The 22,931-nt window shown below is 42.9% G+C and overlaps 2 protein-coding genes across 3 annotated transcripts in view; one reads left to right on the forward strand and one right to left on the reverse strand.

Annotated features, from left to right (window-relative positions):
* Positions 1-1,048: 1,048 nt before the first annotated feature.
* On the forward strand, positions 1,049-22,489 carry zgc:65895 (uncharacterized protein LOC393546 homolog). 2 transcript variants are annotated; one of them, XM_067583160.1, is made up of 3 exons: positions 1,049-3,795; positions 20,027-20,078; positions 21,297-22,489. In XM_067583160.1, exons 1-3 carry the CDS (start codon positions 1,739-1,741, stop codon positions 21,564-21,566), a joined length of 2,379 nt encoding a protein of 792 aa, XP_067439261.1. In that variant the 5' UTR covers positions 1,049-1,738; the 3' UTR covers positions 21,567-22,489. The 2 variants fall into 2 exon arrangements, with proteins under 2 accessions (XP_067439261.1, XP_067439262.1); XM_067583161.1 differs by lacking the exon at positions 1,049-3,795 and adding an exon at positions 18,581-19,664.
* The window catches only part of LOC137177065 (coiled-coil domain-containing protein 122), a 44,348-nt gene continuing 26,030 nt past the window's right edge, over positions 4,614-22,931 (reverse strand). The window contains exon 7 of the mRNA XM_067583172.1: positions 4,614-4,838. The gene's annotated coding sequence lies outside the window, so the exon portion shown is untranslated. The remainder of the gene's footprint in view (positions 4,839-22,931) is intronic.

Here is a 22,931-nt window from a genome sequence, read left to right on the forward strand (position 1 = left end):
TGGGGTCTCCACATGTCCATTTTGGAAATCTGCCTGGACCTTTTCATGAAAAAAAAAAAACACTATAGAGTTGCCAGACTGTGTGCTATCTTGTTCAGATGTGTTATTTGGACTGAAAAGCACTTTTACTTTAGGTGGACTGATTTCAAAAACTTCTGCTGTTTCTGTATCACCATGATTGTTCCTGATGCTTTCACAAGAAACTTTGGGAGGTTTCCTTTCTGACAAGACCTTATTTATGCAAATAGTCACTGTGGTTCAGGAGCTACAGTCATTTTAATTTGGGTATGCCATTTTAGTTTTTGCTCCAAAACAGGGGTGGAGTGGAAGAGGTTTAAGACACCAGTCAATACTGTTTGGTTGATACAGCTCACATACATGTATAGTAGCACTTCCCAAACAGTGGGGCACAAGAAGAAAAAAATAAACAACCCAGAACCTCTGCTGCCTTCAGTTGCTTAGTAAATATTGTAAAACGGACACTTTGTTTTCAGTCGACCTGATGTATTGATAAATATTGTGGGAAATGTTTAATTCTCCAACACCTATATTTTTGATTTATTTTTTAAAGATAAATAGACGTAGAACAACGAAAAAAAAATTATAAAAGTAAAACAAATACAGTGCAGCCAACCATATATTACCCCCTTAACCCCACCCACACCAACCCTCCCCTAAAACGCCTCTGGGGCAAAACAGTATAAACTACTGGTAACAAATAGTAAGAATTCATTGCATTTTACACTTCATACTGGCAATTCATAGCAGAAAATAACCAACTAGCATAGAAACACAAGATAAGAAAAGAAAGGCAAAGGACAAGAAGACAAAAAACAAAACAGAAACAACAATTCTCTAACATCTTAACTGCCTAAACAGTGCGTTAAGAGGAGAAAGACGAGTAATGCCTAAATAAATAAATCTTCATACCCCAAGAAAAGCGAAACAGAGGTATTTAAACACGTTAATCAAGTCAAATCCGATTTTGCAGTGGAGCTTGAACGTCGCACCAGTTTGATAAAATGGGCTGAGACGCGCATGCGCAGTCGCAGTGTTTGCAGACTGACAGCCCGTTAGCTGCTGCTGCTCACCGGCAATGATACAGCAAACACGGAGATGGACGTAGCAACCACTTTTTTATCATAACAAAGACGGAAATTATTTAGACGCAACTGTCTATTGACAACAGATGGATTTATATCTTCACCAGGCTCACGTTTGTTTCGGGAAAAAGGAAGACTCCGGGTCCGAGGAGAGGAATGGATGCGACGGCTGATTTCCTGCGACATACACCGGCCAGCTAGGAAACCTCCACATTCACCTCGAAGACCCACCTGGGTGCACCTTAAACTATTTAGTCTATTTCTGTGTGCATAACTTGTGAGTGTAATATCTGCGACGTCATTTTTATTAGCAGTGAAAAAGGTACGTCAAGTGCTGGAGGTTTGTGGCTAACCGCTAAGCTAACCAACGGCTAGCTGGATTTCGTTGTTTATTTTATTTGCCTCGTTGAATACAGTCGTTTTTTTAATCTTTCTCAAGTTGGATTAATACTTATGTGTTGTATATAGACACTGCTTATAAGCTAGAGTCTGTCTAACCACAGCTTGATTTTTTTTAAAGGACATAAATCATCTGACTTGTCACTTATGGCTCGTTAGTATCGCGGTACTGCAGCTAAGTTAGCCGTCAGCCACTTCTTGGCCTTTTAGAAACGTTAACTCCCTCCAAAGTAAAGATGCACCACCAGGACTTTTCCGGAGACCCTCCCGGCACCGGGAGCAGGAAAACGCACTACACCCACTACAGGAGGGGCAGTAGCGGTGCGTCTGCCTCCTCCGCAGCCGGCGGCAGTGGATCCAACGTGGTCGATGACAACCCAACCCAGGCTGGGTCCTCTTCTCCGGGACTCCACCACCAGCATCAGGCCCAGTCCCAAGTGGCTGGAGCTCAGGTGAAGAAGAAGAGTGGCTTCCAGATAACGAGTGTCACCTCAGCTCAGATTAACGTGAGTGGTAACAACAGTTTAGCTGATGACACTGAGAGCTATGATGATATGGATGAGTCACACACTGAGGACCTCTCCTCCTCTGAGATGCTGGATGTTTCTGTGTCGAGGGCCACGGATACAGGTGTGCCAGAGCGAAGCTCTTCCGATGAGACCTTAAACAGTCTGCATGGGGTCGACACACCCGGCATTGTGTCACCCAATGAGCCTCTTCATCCCCATTCCATCCCTCAGGGCTCTCAGCAGCATGCCTCCATGGTAAACGGGACCGTGCATCATTATTATCCTCAGCAGCACAGCCAGCCCCACCATCATCACTCTGACAGCTTGGGAGGAGGTGAACCCCCATTGCCAGCTCTCCCCGTCGCTCCCTTGGCTAGCTCCAGCCCAGCTATGGTTTCCAAAGCTGGGACTAGTCAGTCCCAGAGGCCACCAATGTTGGATAAAGCTGCAGGAGGGACAACCTCAGCTATTGTTGGTGGGGCAGCCACTGATCTACAAGGCAATGTGAACATTTCTAACGTGTCTGCTGTCCCTGCTGCTCCTCCTTCTGGGCTGCCAGGTTTTGACAATACAAGTGTGAGTGGGCAAGTGGCTTCTACTGGAGGAGGAACAGTCCAGCCTGCTGCTGCTGCCCCCAACACTCAACCCCAGCACACCCAAACTCAGACAGCCACCGGCTCTCGTTTCAGGGTGGTCAAACTAGACACTAACTCTGAGCCGTTCCGCAAAGGAAGATGGACGTGTACAGAGTATTATGAAAAGGAGGTTCAACATGCAACTACGTCTGAGGCACCAAAAGGTGCAGAGGTTGCTGCAGAGTCTGAGGCAGGTAACGCTGGTATTAATCCAGGCCCACCTGCTGTACAACCACCTCACACGCTGCAGCCCTATCAGCCACCGAGCCAGGACTTCACCAGTCCTCAAGCCATGCAGAGCCCACCACAGGGACTGGCCCAAACCGCCCCTCTCACCTATGTGTCACCGCAGGAGGTGGTCGGTGGAGCTCACATGCAGAAACCAGTTGCTCCTGTCGCTCTCCCTCCAGCAGCTCCACAGGTGACAGCACAGGCTGGTGTAAATCAGCCTCTTCCTGTAATGCCCCAACAGTTGCCCTATGCTGCGCAACCCCAGGGAGGTTACCCTGCGCCTCAGCTCCATGCAGGTGTCATGGCCCAAGGTAGTGTCCGGCAGCCAGACTTTATCCAGCCCACTGCTCCATTCCAGACCCAGGTCCAGCCTCCGCTGCCGCACATTACAACAGGAATCTCCATAGCACCAGGCCCCGGGGTCACAGCGCAGCCACCGGTCAGCATCACTCAGCAGCTACCCCATCAAGGTCAGGTGGCTCCACCTGCTTTGGCAACCTTTCCACCACAAACCCTGCCAACTCAGCCCCAACAACATCACCCACAGCCCCAACCTCAGCCCCCCTCCGCTGCCACAGTCCCAGTACCACCCCCCCAGGTGACCCCATACATGCCTCTGACTGCACTGCAAGCTGACCTCCAGCCCCTCCTCAACCCGGGTGCGACCCTAACCCAGAGTGTCGGAGTGAGCTCCCTAAAAGCCTCCCAGCTGGAGGACGCCCAAAAGCTTCTGTTCCAGCACCAAGGCCTGCTGGGTCTGCCCAGGCTTGGGGTGGCAGCAGGTGGAGAGGGAGCTGCAGAGGCCGGTGGCGCTGCTGGAAGCCTGGCGCACATGGGGATGTCAGCTGAGGCCAGCGCCTTCATGGTTGCGGCGGCTGCAGGCCTCAGGACTCAGCATGCTGACGGAGATGAAGACAGGTGAGGACAGGCAGTTGTTTGTTATTACGTAAACTGTGTGTTGTTTTTTTACTGAACAAGGAGATGAAGTAATTAATTCTGCTACAGCTTGTGCAACATTTTATCAGCATTCATCAACATTTCATCACAAGTATTTCTCCTTTCCCCCCTCACATTCACACTCATCTTTGACACAACCAAGCATGATTAACAAAGTGTAATATTACTGTCTGACTAAATAATACTTAGTTGTAGATCTGCCTGGCTTTAAATGCAGAGCAGGAGTCTCATTCAGATCTAGAGGTCGAGTCCAATGTCACAAATCGCTTGTCCCCTGAGGTCACTCTGTCAGCCTTCGGAAGACAGCAGGGTTAAAAACAACTCTCTGGACATTGCTGTTGTAAAAATATCAGTGGCTTGAATAGAAGCAGCGGAGCTGCTGAGTCACTGAGGGAGCTGGTGACTCAGCAGATGCGCTGCCCTGACAGACCCCCTACCATCAGACATATATCCACCTCCATTAGCTCAGTACTCTGTGTCAGTAAAGGCCACATTTTCTCTCTTTTACTGCCTCACCCTAGCCTTATTCCCTCATTCAGTGTTTTCCTTTTCCCTCCTCTCTCCCTTAGATTTATTCTTTTATTAGACACTGGATCTGTTGATTGGCACCATCCCGAGGGAACTGCGCAATAGTTTATTTATGTGTACAATTACTAAATGCTAACGTCCTCCAAAAGTGGTTATTGCAGTTGCAGGTGGTTTCTAAAAACGCAAGGTTGGTCTAAATACGGCTGATGACCTGGAAAAAAAACCCTCCCATGCCCCCATTTGAAGATGCAGTCCTGTAGAGACTGTAGAGTCGGATCAAGAGTTGTGTTGCATGAATTTGATGAACTGGCGCTGCAGAGAAATGGAGTACTGTTGTGGCAGCAGTGTAGTGTTACCTCTGTACTGTCCTGTGTTCTGGTTGAGCAGGAGATTCATGTTGTGAGTACAACACTAATGCCTCCTGGGTTTGAAGGGAGTTAAACTGAGTACTGTCTGCCTCACCCAAGCACCCATAACTGCAAAGAAACAGAAGATCTTTGTGAATATTGGGGCTTTTTATTTAGCTGTTGGCAGCAAATACACAAATTACCAGCACAGAAATGGAGACAAATAAACACTTCCGAGTATTTCCATGATTTACTTCTAATTCAGTCGTCAGCACAGTCTGTCATTGCTAAGCTGAAGCTAGCATTTATGTATTTTCAGCTGCTTAGACTGTGTCTGTGCTTGAGGAACAGAGAGACGGAGGGTGCAACAACTGCTGGCTTAATCTCGACGTAGTCTTAGTCATATTCAGCTGCAGACAGAGCAGGGCTGTATTCTGAGTGGAGGCTTTTGTCAGTGATTCGTGGCGTCCCATCATGGCTGTGTGTGTGTGTGTGTGTGTTTTGCATGGCCTGTGCATGTCTTCCTTTTCTAAGTGTGTTTCTGTGTATCAGTCCAGTTGTCGGCTCGTTTTCTTTCCATGAATCAGCCTCTGTGCTGCAGGCTGCAGGAGCTGCAGACAGTCTTGGTGTGTGTATATATGTGTGTGTCTGCTTTGTTTATAGTCATAGTCATGTCATGCTGCAATCTGTGACTCTTTTGCTGTCTCTGCTTTCTTTCTGTCGCTTATTCTCTGTTTATCTCTCTTTGTCACCCTGTCTCTTTTCCTCTTACAGGCCTCAGTGCGTTATGTCAGCTGTCCAAACTGTTCCTCTCTACCCTTTTCTTCTGAACACTAGTCTTTTTCTATTCTTTTCTCCTCTCAAAATATCCCTCTCCTCTCCTACTGCAATGTCTCCTGCAAGCATACAGCCATACAACCAGTATGTTTGGGATTTTACACCAGTATTTACTGTATAGAGTGAGCAAGAGCAGAGTGAAATGAGAACTGTGTCAGTACCTTTTAGCTAATCTCAACATGTCCAAGAACAACTTCTCTAATGAAACTGAGTTTGAAGAGAAGAACAGACCAAATTAACAGACCTTGAAAGCTTTTGTTACTGACAAGTTTTTTTTTTGCATTGAAGCCAAGTTCTTTCTTTGTTTTGAGGGCAGTATTTGGGTCGACACTAAATGACAAACCTAGTGGGAGCAACACAGACAGGAAGACAGTGACTGGGCTTAAAATATTTGTTACATTTTGCTAAAGCTGCAATGATTTGTTGATTTATGAACAGGAAATTAATTGGCAACTATTTTGATAATCAAATAATCTTTTCAGTCTTTTTTTTTTTTTTTTTTTTTTTTTTTTGAAAAAAAAGATAAAAATTCTCTTGTTCCAGCTTCTTAAATGTGAATATTTTCTGGTTTCTTTAGTCCTCTATGACTGTGGACTGTTGATTGGGACAAAACAAGACATTTTTGGTTGCATGTTGGCCTTTGATCGACATTTTTCACCTTTTCTGACATTTTATAGACCAAATGACTCATCAACAGATTAATCGATGATGAAAATAATTAGCTGCAGCCCTACTGATGTGTCTTACATGATAGTAAACTGAATATCTTTAGATTTTGGACTGTTGATAAGACATTTGAAGATGCCCCTTAAGCTCTAAGAAATTATAACAGGCTGTTTTCACACAATTTTCTGACATTTTACAGACAAAAAGATTAATTGATAATGACAATAATGGTTAGTTGAAGCCCCGTATGTCGCTCTTTTATCTATCAGTGAGTTACTGGAACAACAACAACTTGTATTCCAGGATGATCCAGGAAATCAGCCGGGTTCACTCTGAGTTTCAGCAGTGACTACCTGTCTCTAGAAGCCTTATGTTGCAGCTGTCATGACTGTGAGCTGTCATGTTGTAAAACAGGGGATGTGAGGGTGTGTCTGTGTTTTGTAGAATTCAGCTTGTTTCTTTTCACCTGCTCGCTGTCTGTTTGTATATCAGTCAGTGCAGTGAGGACAGTGGTATTAATCAGCGCTTTCATCAGGTCCTCGTGCTTCCCCGGGTGGAATTTCAGCCTGCACGTCGGTGCTGGTATAATTTGACTTTTGAATAGCTGCCAGGACTGGCTGACAGTAGAGCGAAAACACTTTCACACACACACATTTTCAGTATACCATGCACCTGCTGTCCTAACACTCTTCTCTCTTTACAGCATCTATTACAACTTGCAGAGAAATATAACTTTGCATACGGGTTTTAGTCTTCTTTAAACTGAATTATATCAGCTTCTGCAAGTTGTTTTGAGGCAGAAATCGAGTGTAATAATATCACAAAGCAACACAGGGGAGACGGCACAGCTTAGAGGCTGCTTATGTTTGCACAGCGGCGTCTTTCTTCTAGTTCAGCGTGATGTTGGCTCTGAGCCAAAACCAAAATTATACCTTATGAATACTTATGTGTGTATTACTTTGGAGTCAATTACCATGACAAAATTATTTTCTGCTGATGAACCAGTGTGTAAGATTTAGTGGCCTCTACTTCAACTTTATTATTATCCTGAAGGAAATTTGGTCTACAGCAGGCATCAAACACATCAGGTTACACAGAGACATATAAACATTTGACAGTAACAAGCATAATAAATAAAAATCTGAAGTAAACTGTCAGCTCAAGTAAAAACAAGGACACTCCTACCACATTGAACAATAAACGATATTACATATATATATGGATGTGCAGGTTAAAAGTCAAGAAAAATTAGTCCGATAAATTATGCTTATCAATAACAACAGAGATTCTGAAACGGCGGCCAGAGGGAAGGAGGTTGAACTCCTTATAAAGTGGAGGGTCAGGACAGTTAAGGATACTTTGGGCCTTATTGATAACGCGCTTACTGTAAATGTCCTGGAGCTGGGCCTGCTGCACCCCGATCACCTTATCGGCCTCTTTAACAAGCTTTGCCAGCCTGTTTTTACTGGACAGGGTGAGGCAACCAAACCAGGCCACAAAGCAATAAGTAAGAACAGATTCAATGAAACATTGCAAGCCCTAAACGAATTCATCTCTCTTAAAAAAGAACAAAAGCTGCTGGACAATCTCAGGGTCGTTATACTCCATACTTATATCTAAATATGTTTTAATTGGTGTATAATCATCTGAAAATAAGAATCGTTGTGTTTTCGTTACCTTAGAATGAGTCCCTTATATCTGCATAGGGAGCAGGTCCTCTTCCACGGAGGCCTCCATGTTGCACCACCATGTTTCTACAGTAGCCCAGAACGGACAAACCAAACATTGGCTCCACAGAGGGTCTTTTGTTGGGGAGGGGAGGGGAGGGGTATTCATTTGGTGGCGATCTGCAACCTCACCGCTAGATGCCACTACATCCTGCACACTTGTCCTTTTAAAAATGTTTCCCAGGTGTTGTATATGTTTTATATAAAGTGTGTAAATGGCTAACTGTCAAAGATGTGTTAAGTGACATAGTACATTTAGTGCATTTTATGGGGCATGACATAATCATTTTGAGCCATAAAAGTTACGGCATCTTTAGTGATAATTGGCTCATAAAACATACTAGACACACCTGTTCTTGACTTCTTGACAGATTTATATTAGCAAACTTTTTTTTTTTCTTTATAAGCATCTTAATTAAAGGACCAGTGTGTCAGACTTAGTGGCATCTAGCAGTGAGGTTGCAGATTACAACCAATTGAAGACCCCTCCTGCTCCCTTTCTAGCGTGTAGGAGAAGCTATGGTGGTGAAAAATATGAAAGACCCTCTCTGGAGTCTGTTTGGTTGTCCATTCTGGGCTACTGTAGAAACATGGCGGTGCAACATGGCGGGCTCTGTAGAATAAGACCTGCTCCCTATGTAGATATAAAGGTCTTATTCTAAACTAAAGAAAACACAACAATTCTTATTTTCAGGTGATTATAAACTAATTAAAACAAATTTATGAATATTTTCCATTTCTGCCATGTCCAATCCGCTATATGCTACTAAATCTTACACACTGGTCCTTTAAGTAAACACGTATTCATTGGCAGCTGAGGTTAAGTGAGTTCAAACACAAGGGTTTACAGCTTGAACACAGAGCGAAGTGATAATTATCATTCAGTCAACAGAGCCTTTGTAACAATAAACAGATAAAAAAGATAGATGTAAGAGTGTCAAGACTCTTTATTGTGCCTGGTAAAACAATCAATCTTGTCAAGAGAGCCTTGTTGTAGTGAAGATGTGAATATTTTGAAGTTGTGGCAGTTACTTGGGTGATTTTTATTTTTTATTTTTTCAAGGGATACAGGTTTGTTTTTTTTGTGATTCAGAGGTGGTTAAGTTAGTTGTCAGGTGACATTTAGATGTTGTAAACTCAGCCTCTGATCTTGCATATGTTTTTTGTGATAATAAGCTGCCTGTCAAACTGCAGCTCTGCTGGCTTTGGCTGGTGATTTATGCTCTGTTAATATCGACAGGCCTGTATTTAATAAGGCTTTCCATCCAAAGCTGAGCTTTTAATGAAAGTGAGGTCCCCAACGGCCAAATATGCATGGAGCCAAAAGGAAAGTTGCTGTTAGGGATGTATGATTTCAACAAAGTCTTAGTTTCTTTAAGAACCAGATTATAAGGAAGCTTTAGTGTCCTCAAAAATGTTTTTTACTTGGATTTAGGATTGTAAGTGTAACATAATACACCATTCTACCTCTGCATAAACATTTACAACTAAGCAGTGAGTCATACCTAACATCAAACATTTGTGAACTATTGCTCTTGTGAACACAGCCAAAGATAATAATGTTAAGTCTACTACTGCATGGTTTATACAAGCTATAAAGATGAGACTAAAGTCAGACACAACAGCTTTAAGTTTAAAACTGAATCCTTAATGCAATATATTACATTTTTTTCACATCTGGAAGAAACTAATCTGCACAGAATTCACTTCATATTGTTCTGTGTGAGATTTAAAATGTGCAGACCTTGTGATCAAGGCATGTTGAAGAGAATTTTGTAGCGGGTAAAATTCAAAATGCCTTATTGCAAAGTAGTTTTTATCATTTGTTCAAATTTGAGGTCTTAAGAGTTCTGCATTAAATATGAAATTAGGTGGCCAGTAGCAGAATAGATGGCCTAAAAATCCAAAAGCCAACTTAATGCCTTCCTCTGTGCTAAATACTTACTTTTACTCTTTCATGTTAGATTTAGTTATTGGGATCAGACATATTCTAGATAAAACCAACTCTCTTTTTTTCTTTTTTTTTTTCCCGTGTTAACTTCTTGAACTCTGTTGGACCCACCTCTGCTTCAGCTTTTACAAACTCAGTGTTCAAAATTGGCAAAATTTGATTTTAATTCTGGTGGAGATCCCTGATACTTTGGGGAAACATGGGTTTTCTCAGGATAATGGGAAGAATACGACTGCATAATTTGCCCTAAAATTTGTCCCAATTTCGTGTTATTTTGTTTTTAAAGTTCTCATCAAGTATTTAATGTTAAACTGAGTGATATCCCATCCTTTGGTTTCTCTTTTACTGCGCTGTTATTCCTGTTTGGTGCATCTTTCAGTTGGATGTTCTGTGTGCTGTAAGTTTTGTGAAACAATGAGTTCAGCAATGCTTCTAATTTTTCGGGCTTGTCCTGGATGTCATGAACAATAAATCACAGCTGAAGGTAGTCAAATCATCTGTCTATTAATGAAATGAGACATAAAATCATGCTTCAGTTGAGCCACATAACTCGGCTCTCTCATGCTGTCGTACCGCTGTTTCGCCACAAGGTGGCAGCTTCTGCACATAATTTCTCCCGGCCTGGACAACAGTTTATATAACCTTAATGTGCTTTTGAGAATCACTGACCTAAATGTGCCTTGCAGCTAAGTGGAAATGGCCTTTCTGCATGCAATGAATGAATCACCAACAAATTAGTGTTTTTCACAGTAAAAATGGGTGGGTGATGTCTGATAAGTGAGGTTAGCGGCTGCAGAAGGCTCCAGCAGTGCAATGATTGATATAATATATCCTCCGGCAGGGTTTATAACACAGTAGGTGTGCTTATTTTTAGGGATGGACCGATTCACGCTTGCCAGTGCTTGCCCAGTACTACTAAGTTTGTATCATCTTGTCTGAGTGACTGATAAATGAGTCACACACAAGAAGTTATTGTGGATTCCCTTTTTTAATTTGTACTATTAACAGCGTCTCATCTTGAATATGAATCACTGCACAGCTGTTGTCTCTAGTTGCCATAATAACGCACCCAGCTTTACCTGCCTTATAAGACTGGGGTTCTTTTTTTGTTTGTTGTCACTGTTTTTTCCCCAAAAAATTCTCAATAAAACCTGTCAGTACAGGATTATAGAGCTAAAGCATTAATTGACAACTTTAATAATCCATTAAATGTTGAAATCAACACTTCCTTGTTCCATCTTCTTGATTGTGAGGATTTTCTGCGTTGTCATATGTCATACCGTTGGTTTTGTGGTATGGACTATGCTATTTTTAGTTCTTTCTTTAGATCAAATTAATCAATTAATGGAGGAAATCATTAGGAGATTAATTGATAATGAAAAGAGCTTGTTTTAGACTCTTTGTTGTGCATGTGAGTGGTCTGACTTCATTATTTATGCATGCGTCACATGTTTATTTTTGCTCTGACACCATATGTTTGAATCCAAGAGAAAACACCGGATGGGCGATGTTTTCAGGCTTTGCCAGCATCTCTGAAAGGGCATCTTGACCTCTGTGCGTGAAGACGTTAATGCAGCATGATCGGAACATCATCCAGCTCCGACAGATTTGGTTTTGAGGCACATGGGTGGGTGGGTTTTGGAGGGTGTCACGTTTGCTCGCCTTGTGCCTTCACGCAGAGCTGTGGATTCTTTGAGAGTCACAGGCCTAGAGAGGATGTAATATGTGTCCATGCATGTCTGTCTGCTTCTCCCTGATGGGTGAAGTCATAAACACGCTCCCCTCTGGGTTGTTATGGTGTGTGTGTGTGTGTGTGTGTGTGTGTGTGTGTGTGTGTGCATGGTAAGTGTTTACAGGAGAGAAGTTTTTAAAGGTTTTTGAACTGTTTTTTTCCCTCTTCAGGCTTTTAAACGGAGGGGAAATCATGAGAAGCAACATTTTTGGCTTTAACTGGTTGTGTCGCGATCGCTCTTCTGACAACTGTACGGCTATTTTCTTCCTCTCTGTTATTTCCTCTTTACATAACGTAACCCCCTGGCTTTTCTCAGTTATGATGATGATGATATTTCAAATCCTGTAATTGAACCTTGGATGCCAAAACACCTCAAAGTAGCCAGCTGAGCCTTCAGCTTTCTGCAAGAGGATAATTTGTCCCTGAGCAGTTTTTGTTCACATGGAAGGGATGATTTTGGTTGACTTCTGAGTAACATAACCCCTCCGCTACCTGCTAAAGAAAAACATTTATCCCCCCTGAAATTGACACTTCCTGGTAAAACACAGACTTCATGGTAAAGAGAAATAATAATAATTCTGCGTAAAGTGTCAAAACCTTGACCCTTCCTACTGTTAAAGTACTTTCAGAGCAGCGCACGGAGCCAGCACACTGCAGAGAGCCTGGAGCAATGTTTCTCAATTGCTGCTGAGAACCTCACATAGCCGCCTCACTATTAATGCTCTGCTAGTTTGGTTTGTTGACATTGACAGAGACACCTCGAAGCTTTAGGCAGAAACACTGTGCACACCCATGTGACTCTGGGTCGATAACCTAACTTCCTGTGACGTCTCACGGTTGTCTGTGCGTCGTAAGATTGTGTGATGTTTGTTTGTAGAAGATTATTTGAGGGTCCAACTGCAGACCTCGTGAACGGAGGCCAACATGAAGAGAGTAGGGTGCCCATACATGAGGTGCATCACTTCTGTCAGTGGTCTTTTTTAAAAACTTTTTTTATTAAATTTGCAAAAGGTCACATTTCTGTGCTCAAGAGAGTTATCCAAATGTTTTTGTCAAGTAAAAAAAAAGCTAAATATTCATTCTTGTGTGTGTTAGGTGTGAAAGAAATACAACCTGGTTTGATGTTACCTAAACATTCATGTTAACCCTCTAAAAACCAGGTGAAACAGATGTTAATATAATATATCCACTGGAATGAACTGAAAATCTTTTGTTAGCAACAGTGTTAGATTTTAGGAAATTAGAAAACATTATTTTTAGTTTTTTTTAACTCCTTCTCACTCAGGATAAAAACATTACAGTGCTGTCGATTCCTTGACTAACACAAAATACACTGACTGTTTAATATTAGCATAAAGTTGTGCCCTGTTTTTTTTTATGTTGGCAACAGACATCTTTATAAAATACTGAAAATACATTTATATCTGCCCAGTAATACCTGAACATTTCAGTTTACTCTTTGTGTGGCTTTCTTGGATTTTTATTTCACATGTAGCATATTTTTTACACAGAAGATTCTGTTAACTTCTCATTCTGAGCAAAACGGAGTTAAATCGACTAAAATAAGTCGTAAGGAAGTGACAGACCTCACGTCAGGAGATCCTATACTGTCTCAACAATTTCTTCCCTATGTACAATAGTGCGTTTGTGTTTTTAGGCACATACATGCATCATAGCGTCCTCTTTGAAATCTATATCATCTTTTTGGGCGTTTTTTTTTTTTTTAACGTGTCACAAATTCCTCGCTAAATTTAGCAGCTATAAAACTCCCTGTTATTTTTGTCTGTGTATTTTTAAAAAAAAAAGTGTGAAGAATGTCTGTGGGTGTTGAAAGTTAATACCTCATCCATCAGAAGAACAAGGTGTGTCTGATCTGTCATTAAACCAGTAGAGATATTGGCGCTAACGGTCGTCCTTCCTGCTCTTTCTCTGTCTCTCTCTCATGGCCCATATGGCACCGAGGCTGGTTATGTAAGGCCTTGCGTGCATGGCAGAGAGCGATTCACTTACGCTTCAGAGAATCACTGCCCCGAAGCTCTGAGATGCCATGAGAGCTATTCGAGTTTTTGGGGCGTTCCCGTCTCTTTGTTTTGTCTGTGTGCAATCAAAGATTAAAGATTTCATCCAAGTATTGCAAACAAACCGAATCCTGCTTTTGATTGCTACCTTGGTGCACTTGCAGGAATTATACCTTGTAAAATAATTGCAGGTTGCAGATTCAGTTGTCTTTTTGTTTTTATTCCCATATTTGGTAAATAAAAACCCTTCTTTTGCTCAAGTGACGTGTGTGCGGTAGTAGGGGTTGATCTGGCTGTCGGCCTTTGCTTCTCCGATGTGTAAAAAGCCTCCGAAACCGGATTCCGCCAGTCTGCATACATAGCCTCTCTCACACACACACACACACACACACACACAAAGAGATGCACGCAAGCTTGTGTCTCCCAACTGCATGAAGAGAAATGATGCAGAGGGAGGCGATTCACAGCACAGCATACACACTGATTAAAAAAAGAAAAAAAAGAAAAGAGGGGCATGATATAAAGTGTCTACTTTTAGATTCACTTCCTGTTGCGATGCACCATTTTGTCATGACATTGGGTCCAGTTGTGTTGTGTCTTTTTTTCTGGTGATTACTCTTACGAATGCTGTTATCAAACCCTTGACTTCTTAATTATTTCATTCAAGTTGTGGAGGATTTGGGTGTTTTTCAGGACCACACACAGCAGCCTGAGTGACGGCTCCCCGACCGGGCACAGCTCTGCTTTCTGTCAAAACTACACAATATAGTGAAGCGTTGCACTCAGCTGGGCGCTTTTGTGAGAGAGAGTGCGTATAAAGAGGATGGATGGATACTAAACTGTACAGCAACAACACTAGAAGGCATTTAGGTTGATGTTGGCACCATTGATTTCTCGCTTTTTACTTTTCTGGAACATCTAGAGCTTGTTTTGGCTTGTTTCTCGTCTCTTCTAGGCTGAATTTACATTTAAGCCTCTGAGGTTTAGTTTAGTTTTTTATGGCTCCTTTTAAAAAATTAAAATTAGTTTTACTTTGCAGCTTCTGAAATATACAGGAGATCCAAAAAAGCAGCGTTTCTTCCACCCAGTACACCAGAATTTGAATTTTAAAGACAAGTGTTGCTTTTCTCAAATATACTTTTGAGATGAAACTCTATATTTTTAACTATGTGGGCAATTGCAGGCACCATCTGCTGCCATAATGTGGCTACACATCTGCCATTTTTGTGAGTTTTACAGGGTGTGGTGAAGATGTACACCGCTGCCACTTGTTTTCTTTACTCTTTTCAGATCTGCTCACACTGTCGGAGCCAACTTGTAGGCTATTTTTGGGAAGTGATTGTCTTGGATTGAAAGGTTATTGTGATGGATGAAGATGCTGGACACCATGTTGTTGTTAAAGGCTTAAAATAGAGTTAAAATGAACTCCATTAAATTGGTTTATACACAGTTTGGTGAGGCTGAGAGCTCATTACCTAACTAATAAACCTTAGTGGAACATCAACGAGGTAGCTTGGCTAATGAGGAAGACTTAAATTAACTGTGTTGTTCTGTTTTTTTACATTTATCTTTTCATTTCTAAGTCTTCTAAGTATACATATAAGCTTCAACATAATGGTTGGGTAATATATGGGTCAGCTCTTTGAACAGGCCACACACACAGCCTTGGGTAGACGTGGATACACAATGAATGAAAGCATCCCATCTGGGCTATGTGTGATGTCATGGCGTCAAAGTCTCCCACCATTGGCTGAGTGGAGACCGTTGCGCCATTTGCAATTGGTTGAAAGTAAAGCTGTCTCCACATCAGTGAATGCTTCCCTTCGGACTGGTTTCCAGCCTTTTGTTCTAAGTGGGCATGCGCACAGTGACCCCAGACCCCACAAGTACACAATGTACAGATTTACAGTATGTGAAGAGTGTTTGCATTTTAATCAATACTGGCACTTTTGAATAGGTCATAGGTCCTTATTAGTCTCTCAGCAATTGGCAGTTTCCTTCGTTTCCCACTCTGTCATCTTGTTCCTGGGCCTCTGCGGCTCCTTAGATTAGTGACACATACAGTGGAGGGAAGAAAAGAAGACGTGACCTCGACCTAATGAGGTTAATAATTTCACTGCATGAACTGAGCTGAATCCCACCAACAAAACTCGCCCGGTACCCCGCTCGCCGCCATTTTGTGGTCCCCTATAACTGCACTGTACATTGTTTCTTCCCTTTTGTTCTCTACAGTTCATCCACTCAACACTTGATGCTGTTTTGTTTTTTAAACGCTGAGATACGATTTTATGCATCAGTTCATTGTCTGATTTGAAGCCTTTCTCGCCATCTTGTTTTGATCGTCTTTGTTCAGACGGTAACGTGCTGCTCCATAGCCTGCGTGGGAGTTTTTTTTTTTTTGCTAGCATGGAGGTACACGTGAGGCGCACTTAAGTGGAGAACCATACTGTGAGTGTGTGTGTGTGTCCAGTGTGCGTCCACTTATGAGGAGTGACAGGGCAGTTAAAGGCTCCTGAGATATTTTGAGGAGGGGTGCAATGCTTCCAGTGTGAGAAAATAAGAAGGATGAAGGTGGAAAACTGATAGAAGGAGCTTTAGAGCAGGGTACCACTGTAGTATCCCATCATCCATCACCTCTGCAGAGGATGTTGCAGGCTGAAGGGAGTGGCTTGTAGACGACTGTGCGCGTGCTAACGGGGTATGTGGTCAAAAATGGCTCATCCCATTGGACGGATCACCCTAATCTCAGCTGACAGTTTACATAACAACAGAAGGAGGAGGTGACTTGACTCCTTATGCAGTGACATCACAGCCCACCCTCCTATCTCGCCTCGCTGTGCGCCCAATCGTCTGACAGTCTATATGTGATTCAGGCACAGGGGTGGCTTAGTAAGGGGGCAATCAGGAGGACTTAACACACTAACGCGCGCTCCCGTTGTACACAAACACACTCCCACTCCCATCCCCGTCTTTACACAAGCTCCATCCTGGTCTCTATTGTTGCTCAGGCTCCCCTATGTGAAGCTGCTACAGCTGAGGGGAGCAAGGGGTCGGGGGCCGAAGGGCGCAGGTCAGGAGGACGGGAGAAGGTGGTGGTAGTGGTGGTGTTTGTTTGGGGTGTTTTGGGGAGGGGGGCGGGCGTGCGTGCTTGGTCGGAGTGTGTGGGGTTTTTTTTTTTTTTTTTAGCCTGAGAGCATCAATGAGAGAGAAGGGGCTGGCCGGGGCAGGAGGAGCACAGGGCAGGGACGCCATGGCCCTAAAGCTGCTCTTCTGGGAGCTGGAGAAACATCTGAAGAGGTAACGATGACTGTAATGTTGTCAGGGGGTCCGCGGCGGCATAAACAAGGGTGGACACAAAGAGGCTTGTTGTTGTATCTGTCTACTTGTTGTTGGTGTTGTTGCATTCAGTTGGAGTCTTTTTTTTAAATGTCGTGTGAACATTTTATCCAGCGGTATTGAAATCTATCTTATAACATCAGCATGTGGAATTTATGCCCTTCTCTTCCTGCAGCGAGGCATCACCTGAGCATGTGCAAAACCCCTGCTCAGCAGCCCTGAAGGGCTATCAGTGTGTGTGCGAGGACACAGTGTTCTTGCTTCTGCACATGCATGTTGTTACGCTCGACTGTATGCGAGTGTGAAAAAGCCTGGTTGACTGGTGTTTGCTCGCGATCACATGGGGTGGCTGTCTCGCCTGCTTTCAGTTTAATTTTTTCCCTCCAATATCAACTGTCAGAGATAAACATCATATTCCAGTTCCTCAATTGATCTGGCGAACCCACATTTGCTTCCCCATGCTCAGTTATGAGGCCACTAATAGACGTCAGTGTCCCAAACCCAATAAAGCAGTTGTACAATCAACAAAAAGCACAAAATTTCTACAATTTCCTTCCCATCAGTGTATTTAATATTCATCTCAATCATTTTTGCATAAGCATTCATGTATAAATAAGGCCTCTACTACACTGCAGACATGTGACACTGCTCCTTTTGGATAAAAGAAAAGCAGAAGTCACTACAAACATATTCCAGCTCTCTAAAAGGAAATTACAAAGATATGAGCAGGTGGAGGGGTTATGTCTTTGAGGAAGTCCTGTCTCTTCAAACAGATTTCTGATCTCGTTCACACACACACACACACACAGCACACTCAGTGATCATTAATGTCCCGCCCAGAGACGGATATAACACAGCTAAGGTGCTTAAAGCAGGACAGGTGTCCCGACATGCAGTCAAAGAGCACAACACAGCTGATCCAAGCTTCAGACAACAGTTTGATCTCTTACATGTGTCCCCCTTTTTCCAGTCAAAGTCAGTAAAAGGTGTGAATGAGCAGCAGCAACAAGTCCGTTATCTCATAAGGATTCAATTAAAATGTGTCTGTGTGGTTTCAGTGCTTTTATCTTGACTCCACATGCACTGTTTATCCAAACTGGGTCCACACCTTTTTATACCATCAAAGCACATCAGTGTGGCTTAATTAATCAGTAACTGTTGTCAGATGTTTATGTGATGTAATTAGTGTTTCTTACTTGGATCTGATCAGCTGCTTAAATCATTTACAGCCCCGTGATTACATCAAAAACAACTGTAAATGTGTTATTGCACTGATATATACACTTTTTTACTTTTATTACACTTTGTAGACAATTCGATTGATTGGGTTCATTTTTTTTTCTATTTCCTTCCTTCTCATATTATATTTGATTGTGCTATTGTAATATTATACAATTTTAACAATCTCAAAATAATGTAATGTCCTTGTTTAAAGCTGAATTAACAGCCATTGTGATGACAATGATAATTTACACTTTTTGATACTTTCAGAATCAAAAAAAATGAAAAAACTTCTGCAAAAATATAGGTTCTGCTGAAGCCATATGGATATATATATATATATGACTCTTTTCTTTTGTTCAGGGGGCTAAAAAACACTTCTACTCAGGAATCACACATCCTAAAATTATAAAATACAAGTTGAGACAGATGCCAAATGATTTGTAACAAAGCCTGGTCTCTAACATACACATTTGGAGGGGTGGTCCTGTTTTACTGTAAAGAACAGCGTGTTCCCACTTCACAGTCAAACTGATGATCTACTGAGAAACAGCTTCTCTTTGTGCCATCTGACTCTTCACTTTTATTCACACTGGCTGCACTTTCAGGGTTGTTTATTTACTTCCCACGAGACGTGACAGCTGGACAGTGCTGAGCTCAGCTTTTGCACACTTTTTTTTTTTTTTTAAATCACAGGGCCAATTGATTAATGTCTCAACTGACATGAGGCGAGTATATACAGTTTGTGAAGGAGTCCCCGCATGTTTTAACCCCTTCATACATGCGTTATAACCGATAGGTGGAGGCATTGTTTCACATATCAGTTTCAGCATCACCTGCAGCCCCTATATGTCCAGACAGGTTTAATCCAGAAAGGCAACATCACGTTTTAAGACCAAAAAAAGAACAACTGAAGCTCGTTTCCTAGACCCTCCTTTCATTTCGCGCTGTGGCGGGTAAACTGGATGCGGGCTTTTATAGAGGACAGTGCACCCAGGTAGAGAGATGTTAAATAAATTATCATCATGAGCGACCTGTCGTCCAATCAGGCGCACGCAGGGGCTGTTTTCTCGCATACATTATGCAAATGAGCGCCCCTCTCGGCCAATCACGGGGCTGCTGGCGCTGTTTTCCTGCACTCATCACGCAGAGAGGGAGCCGCAGCCCGCCGTTTCAGTCTTTGTGCTCAGTCCCGGCTGCGAGCTGCGCGTCGCCCGGAGAGAGCAGACCTTTCCCCCCCCTTTTCCCCCTCAATAATGCTCTATTTTTCTACTTTTTATACCGCTGGATGTCCAGTTTGTACAGCTGAAGAATCGCCTTTGGGTGTTTTGATGGACGGGGTAGCATGAATTCCCAGTGTTACACAGTGGCGATGGACCTTGGCGTTTGTCAACTGAGGAATTTCTCAATATCGTTTCTGTCCTCTGTGCTCGGGAAGGAGAGTGCATCAGTCAGGGTTGACAATAGGTAAATGTCACTGCGTTTTTTTTTCTCAGCGATGTGCAGTAAGATTCAACATGAAATCTGAAAAATGTTGCCTGGTTGATTCACCGCCATCAAAGTCAAAACTGCTGCTGTGTCGACCTCCATTTGCTCCGCTTTGTTGCAGACGCTCGTTAAGATTTCTGTTGTTCTGTTTCAGCTGATGTTAGCAGCTTAATATTTTTATTTTTTTATTTGGCACCTTGCCTGAAAACAGCAAATGCCTCTCTGCCTTTATAAAAAAAAAAAACACCTTTAATGGAGACACATTTGCACCAAATACACACTCAGCTAATGTTGCATCATATAATCTTTTTTTTTTTAATTCAAATTTTTCTGTCTTTCAGCTCCTCTGGTGCAAGTGTGGTGGCCATTGACAACAAGATTGAACAAGCAATGGTAAGCGACTGTTGTTGTTTTTCATTTTAAAATCATGTAAAAATCCAGTAATATTGTTGCTGCAGTGTTAGTAAATAGGCCCAGCTCATCATTTACATGTATGTGCTGCCTCCGGTGTTATGTAACCCAAACACTTCTCCGCTCATTCAGCAGAGACACACAACTATTATCACCCACTTTTGCTCTTTATTCTCTACTTTCTTTACTTAATTTATCATATTTGCAAAATAATGTTATGTATGTTTTAATAAACGAGGGAGGGGGGAAGCTCAGAGTGATAACAGTAGAGAAAAAAGCTTTCCAGACGAATGAATGAATGAAAAGTATCTCAATTCTAAGTTTATTAATGCGGATAAAAAAGCTGATTATTTTCCGCATCTGTGCATCTGCTGGTATGTCAATTAAGAAGCAGGAGCAACAGGAGCTTCCTGCTCTGTCACGATTTGGACCGATGACCTCCGGCTTGTTGGCAACTTGATGTGGGCCAGGCTAAAGGTTCACACGCTATCTTTCTCATGCATATACATAGTCCCTCTCCCCTCTCCGCGCCGTGTTGCTAGGCAAGCAGCAGCCTCCCCTCCGCTCGGTATAAATAACTCCGCCGGTGATTGGCTCCTCCCACCCCGTGCAGGAACATTTTGTTCCCTCGCTGCCTGCTGGAGCAGGGAGGAGGAGGAGGAGGCGGGTCCACAGAGGAGGGGATGCTCAGATTATTAATCCCTGTCTCAGCAGGCTGGGACAACACACGGCTCAGGCATCATCATGGGGATGCACTACAAAGCTGAGCATGTAAAAAAAAATAATTAAAAAATCTGTTTTATGGGTGTTTTTGGAGGAATTAGTGATGTGTGAGCATCCCTGTGTTTCCTCCCGTCATTCAGTGACAGCTGGCAGGTGCCGTGTGAGCCAGTGAAGTGATTTGTGTTGCAAATTTAGCCTTTGTGCTGTGTCACGCATTTTTCTGTGACATGTTTGTGAGACTTACTCAGTGTTTCCTGTAGTTGATTTTAGATCTTTGTGAGTATTTTTCCCCCAGTATTTATAAATAGAATAAACATGGATGAGTAAAAAATACATTTTAGGGAAGCAACAAAGGGTTGTTTAGAAAGGAGTGCATGTAATGAGTGTGATTTAATTTTAAGAATAAACAAATGAAAAAGTTGGTTTGTACAATAATAATACCACAGTCTAAAAGTCTGTTTCTCCCCCCTCTGTCAGGACCTGGTGAAGAGTCACCTGATGTACGCTGTGCGTGAAGAGGTGGAGGTGCTGAAAGAGCAGATCAAAGAGCTGATGGAGCGCAACACTCAGCTGGAGCAGGAGAACAACCTGCTCAAGACCCTGGCCAGCCCCGAGCAGATGGCTCAGTTCCAGGCGCAGGTCCAGACCGGCGGCTCCCCGACCAGCGCCGCCCAGCCTCCGCTCCCGGGCTCAGTCGGGACGACACAAGCCCTCCCTCCCACACAGAACTCAGGCACGTCTGCGTAACACAGAACCTGGAAAGAAGCCGCCTGAGGATTAAAGATGGAAGGAGGATGAGGAGGAAGGAGTCTCGCCATACTGTGAAGTGACTCAAGCTGACTATGCCACCGTCTCGAGGAGCGCACACTACAATCACCCGGAGGACGACAAACAACTTTACTTTGTTGCACATTTTATTTAACTGAAAGACTGTGGAGTTGCACCGGTGTGTGTGTGTGCGTGTGTCTACTTTGTCTCCAACTTTTACCTGCTTAAGACAATCGCTGTCATCGTGGTAACGAGGGAAAGGACAGAGCTGAGAGGCGACACTGCAGCCGCCGCCGCCGCTGCCATTGTTCAGGGCCCCCTCCATGGAGGGAGGGAGGAGCTAAAGCAGGGCCCGACCAATTGGGGTGGGGAGCACGCTGCACGCTCTCGTCAGTACCGTCAAATCCTTCGCAGTGTGACCCGTGGAGAAGTGTGCCATTGTCTTGCCCCGCCCCGCCTCAACCCAGCACTATCCATCTGCACACGATTTTTTTTTTTACTCTTCTTGTTTCATGCTTCAGATTTTTTCAGTGCCGTGGTTTAATGCACTTTTTTGTTTTTTTTCAGCCACATCGACAGCGGACGAACTTTTAAAGGACAAACAAAAGATTTGTGCGCCCCATCTGGAATGGGAGAAACAATTAGTCCAGGTCTTCGTGTTCTGGGTTGAGGAGGGGTATAAAAAGAGAAAAAAAAAAGATTAAATATATATTAGCAGCGCCTCATTGCTCACTTTGAGAACTCGGTGTTCTTTTTCGAGGTTCACGTTGCTGTCCCCACCCCTTAACGCCGCACTCTGCCCCGTCTTGGATGGAACATTAAACATTTATGCAGGGAATCAATGTGTTTTTTTTTTTTTATTATTGTTTTTTTTTTTTTTTTTTTTTTTTTTTTAGGGAGGGCTGAGAAAGATCTGGGATTGCAATTAGTTTTTTTGTCTGTTTGTTTTTGCTCTTGTTAATGTAATTAATGTCCTAGTGATTTGTAAAAAAAATAAATAATGGAAAGGCGTATAAATAGGACATGACTGTTTCTAGGTAGTGAACTTTGTACAGATTTAAAAAATTCCAATTAAACTCTGCCAAGTGCCTGGTTTCTAACCATAGATACATATATAAAAACCTTTTTTTAGTTATTTTATTCAATGTACATATACAGTATATGTGTATAAATATATATATCTATGGTTTTGCCAGGTTTTGAACTACCTGTGATGTCAGTACTCAGGGTGGGAACAGAAGAGGATTATTTACCTCGACACTAAGATGCTGTCTCTCCTGCAGTGACACACGGCTTCGTACTGTATGTGAACTCTCCGCCGCCGTCGCTTAACTCACTCGCTCA

This window comes from Thunnus thynnus, chromosome 24 (assembly GCF_963924715.1).
Source record: "Thunnus thynnus chromosome 24, fThuThy2.1, whole genome shotgun sequence".
In the NCBI taxonomy this organism is placed as follows: domain Eukaryota; kingdom Metazoa; phylum Chordata; class Actinopteri; order Scombriformes; family Scombridae; genus Thunnus; species Thunnus thynnus.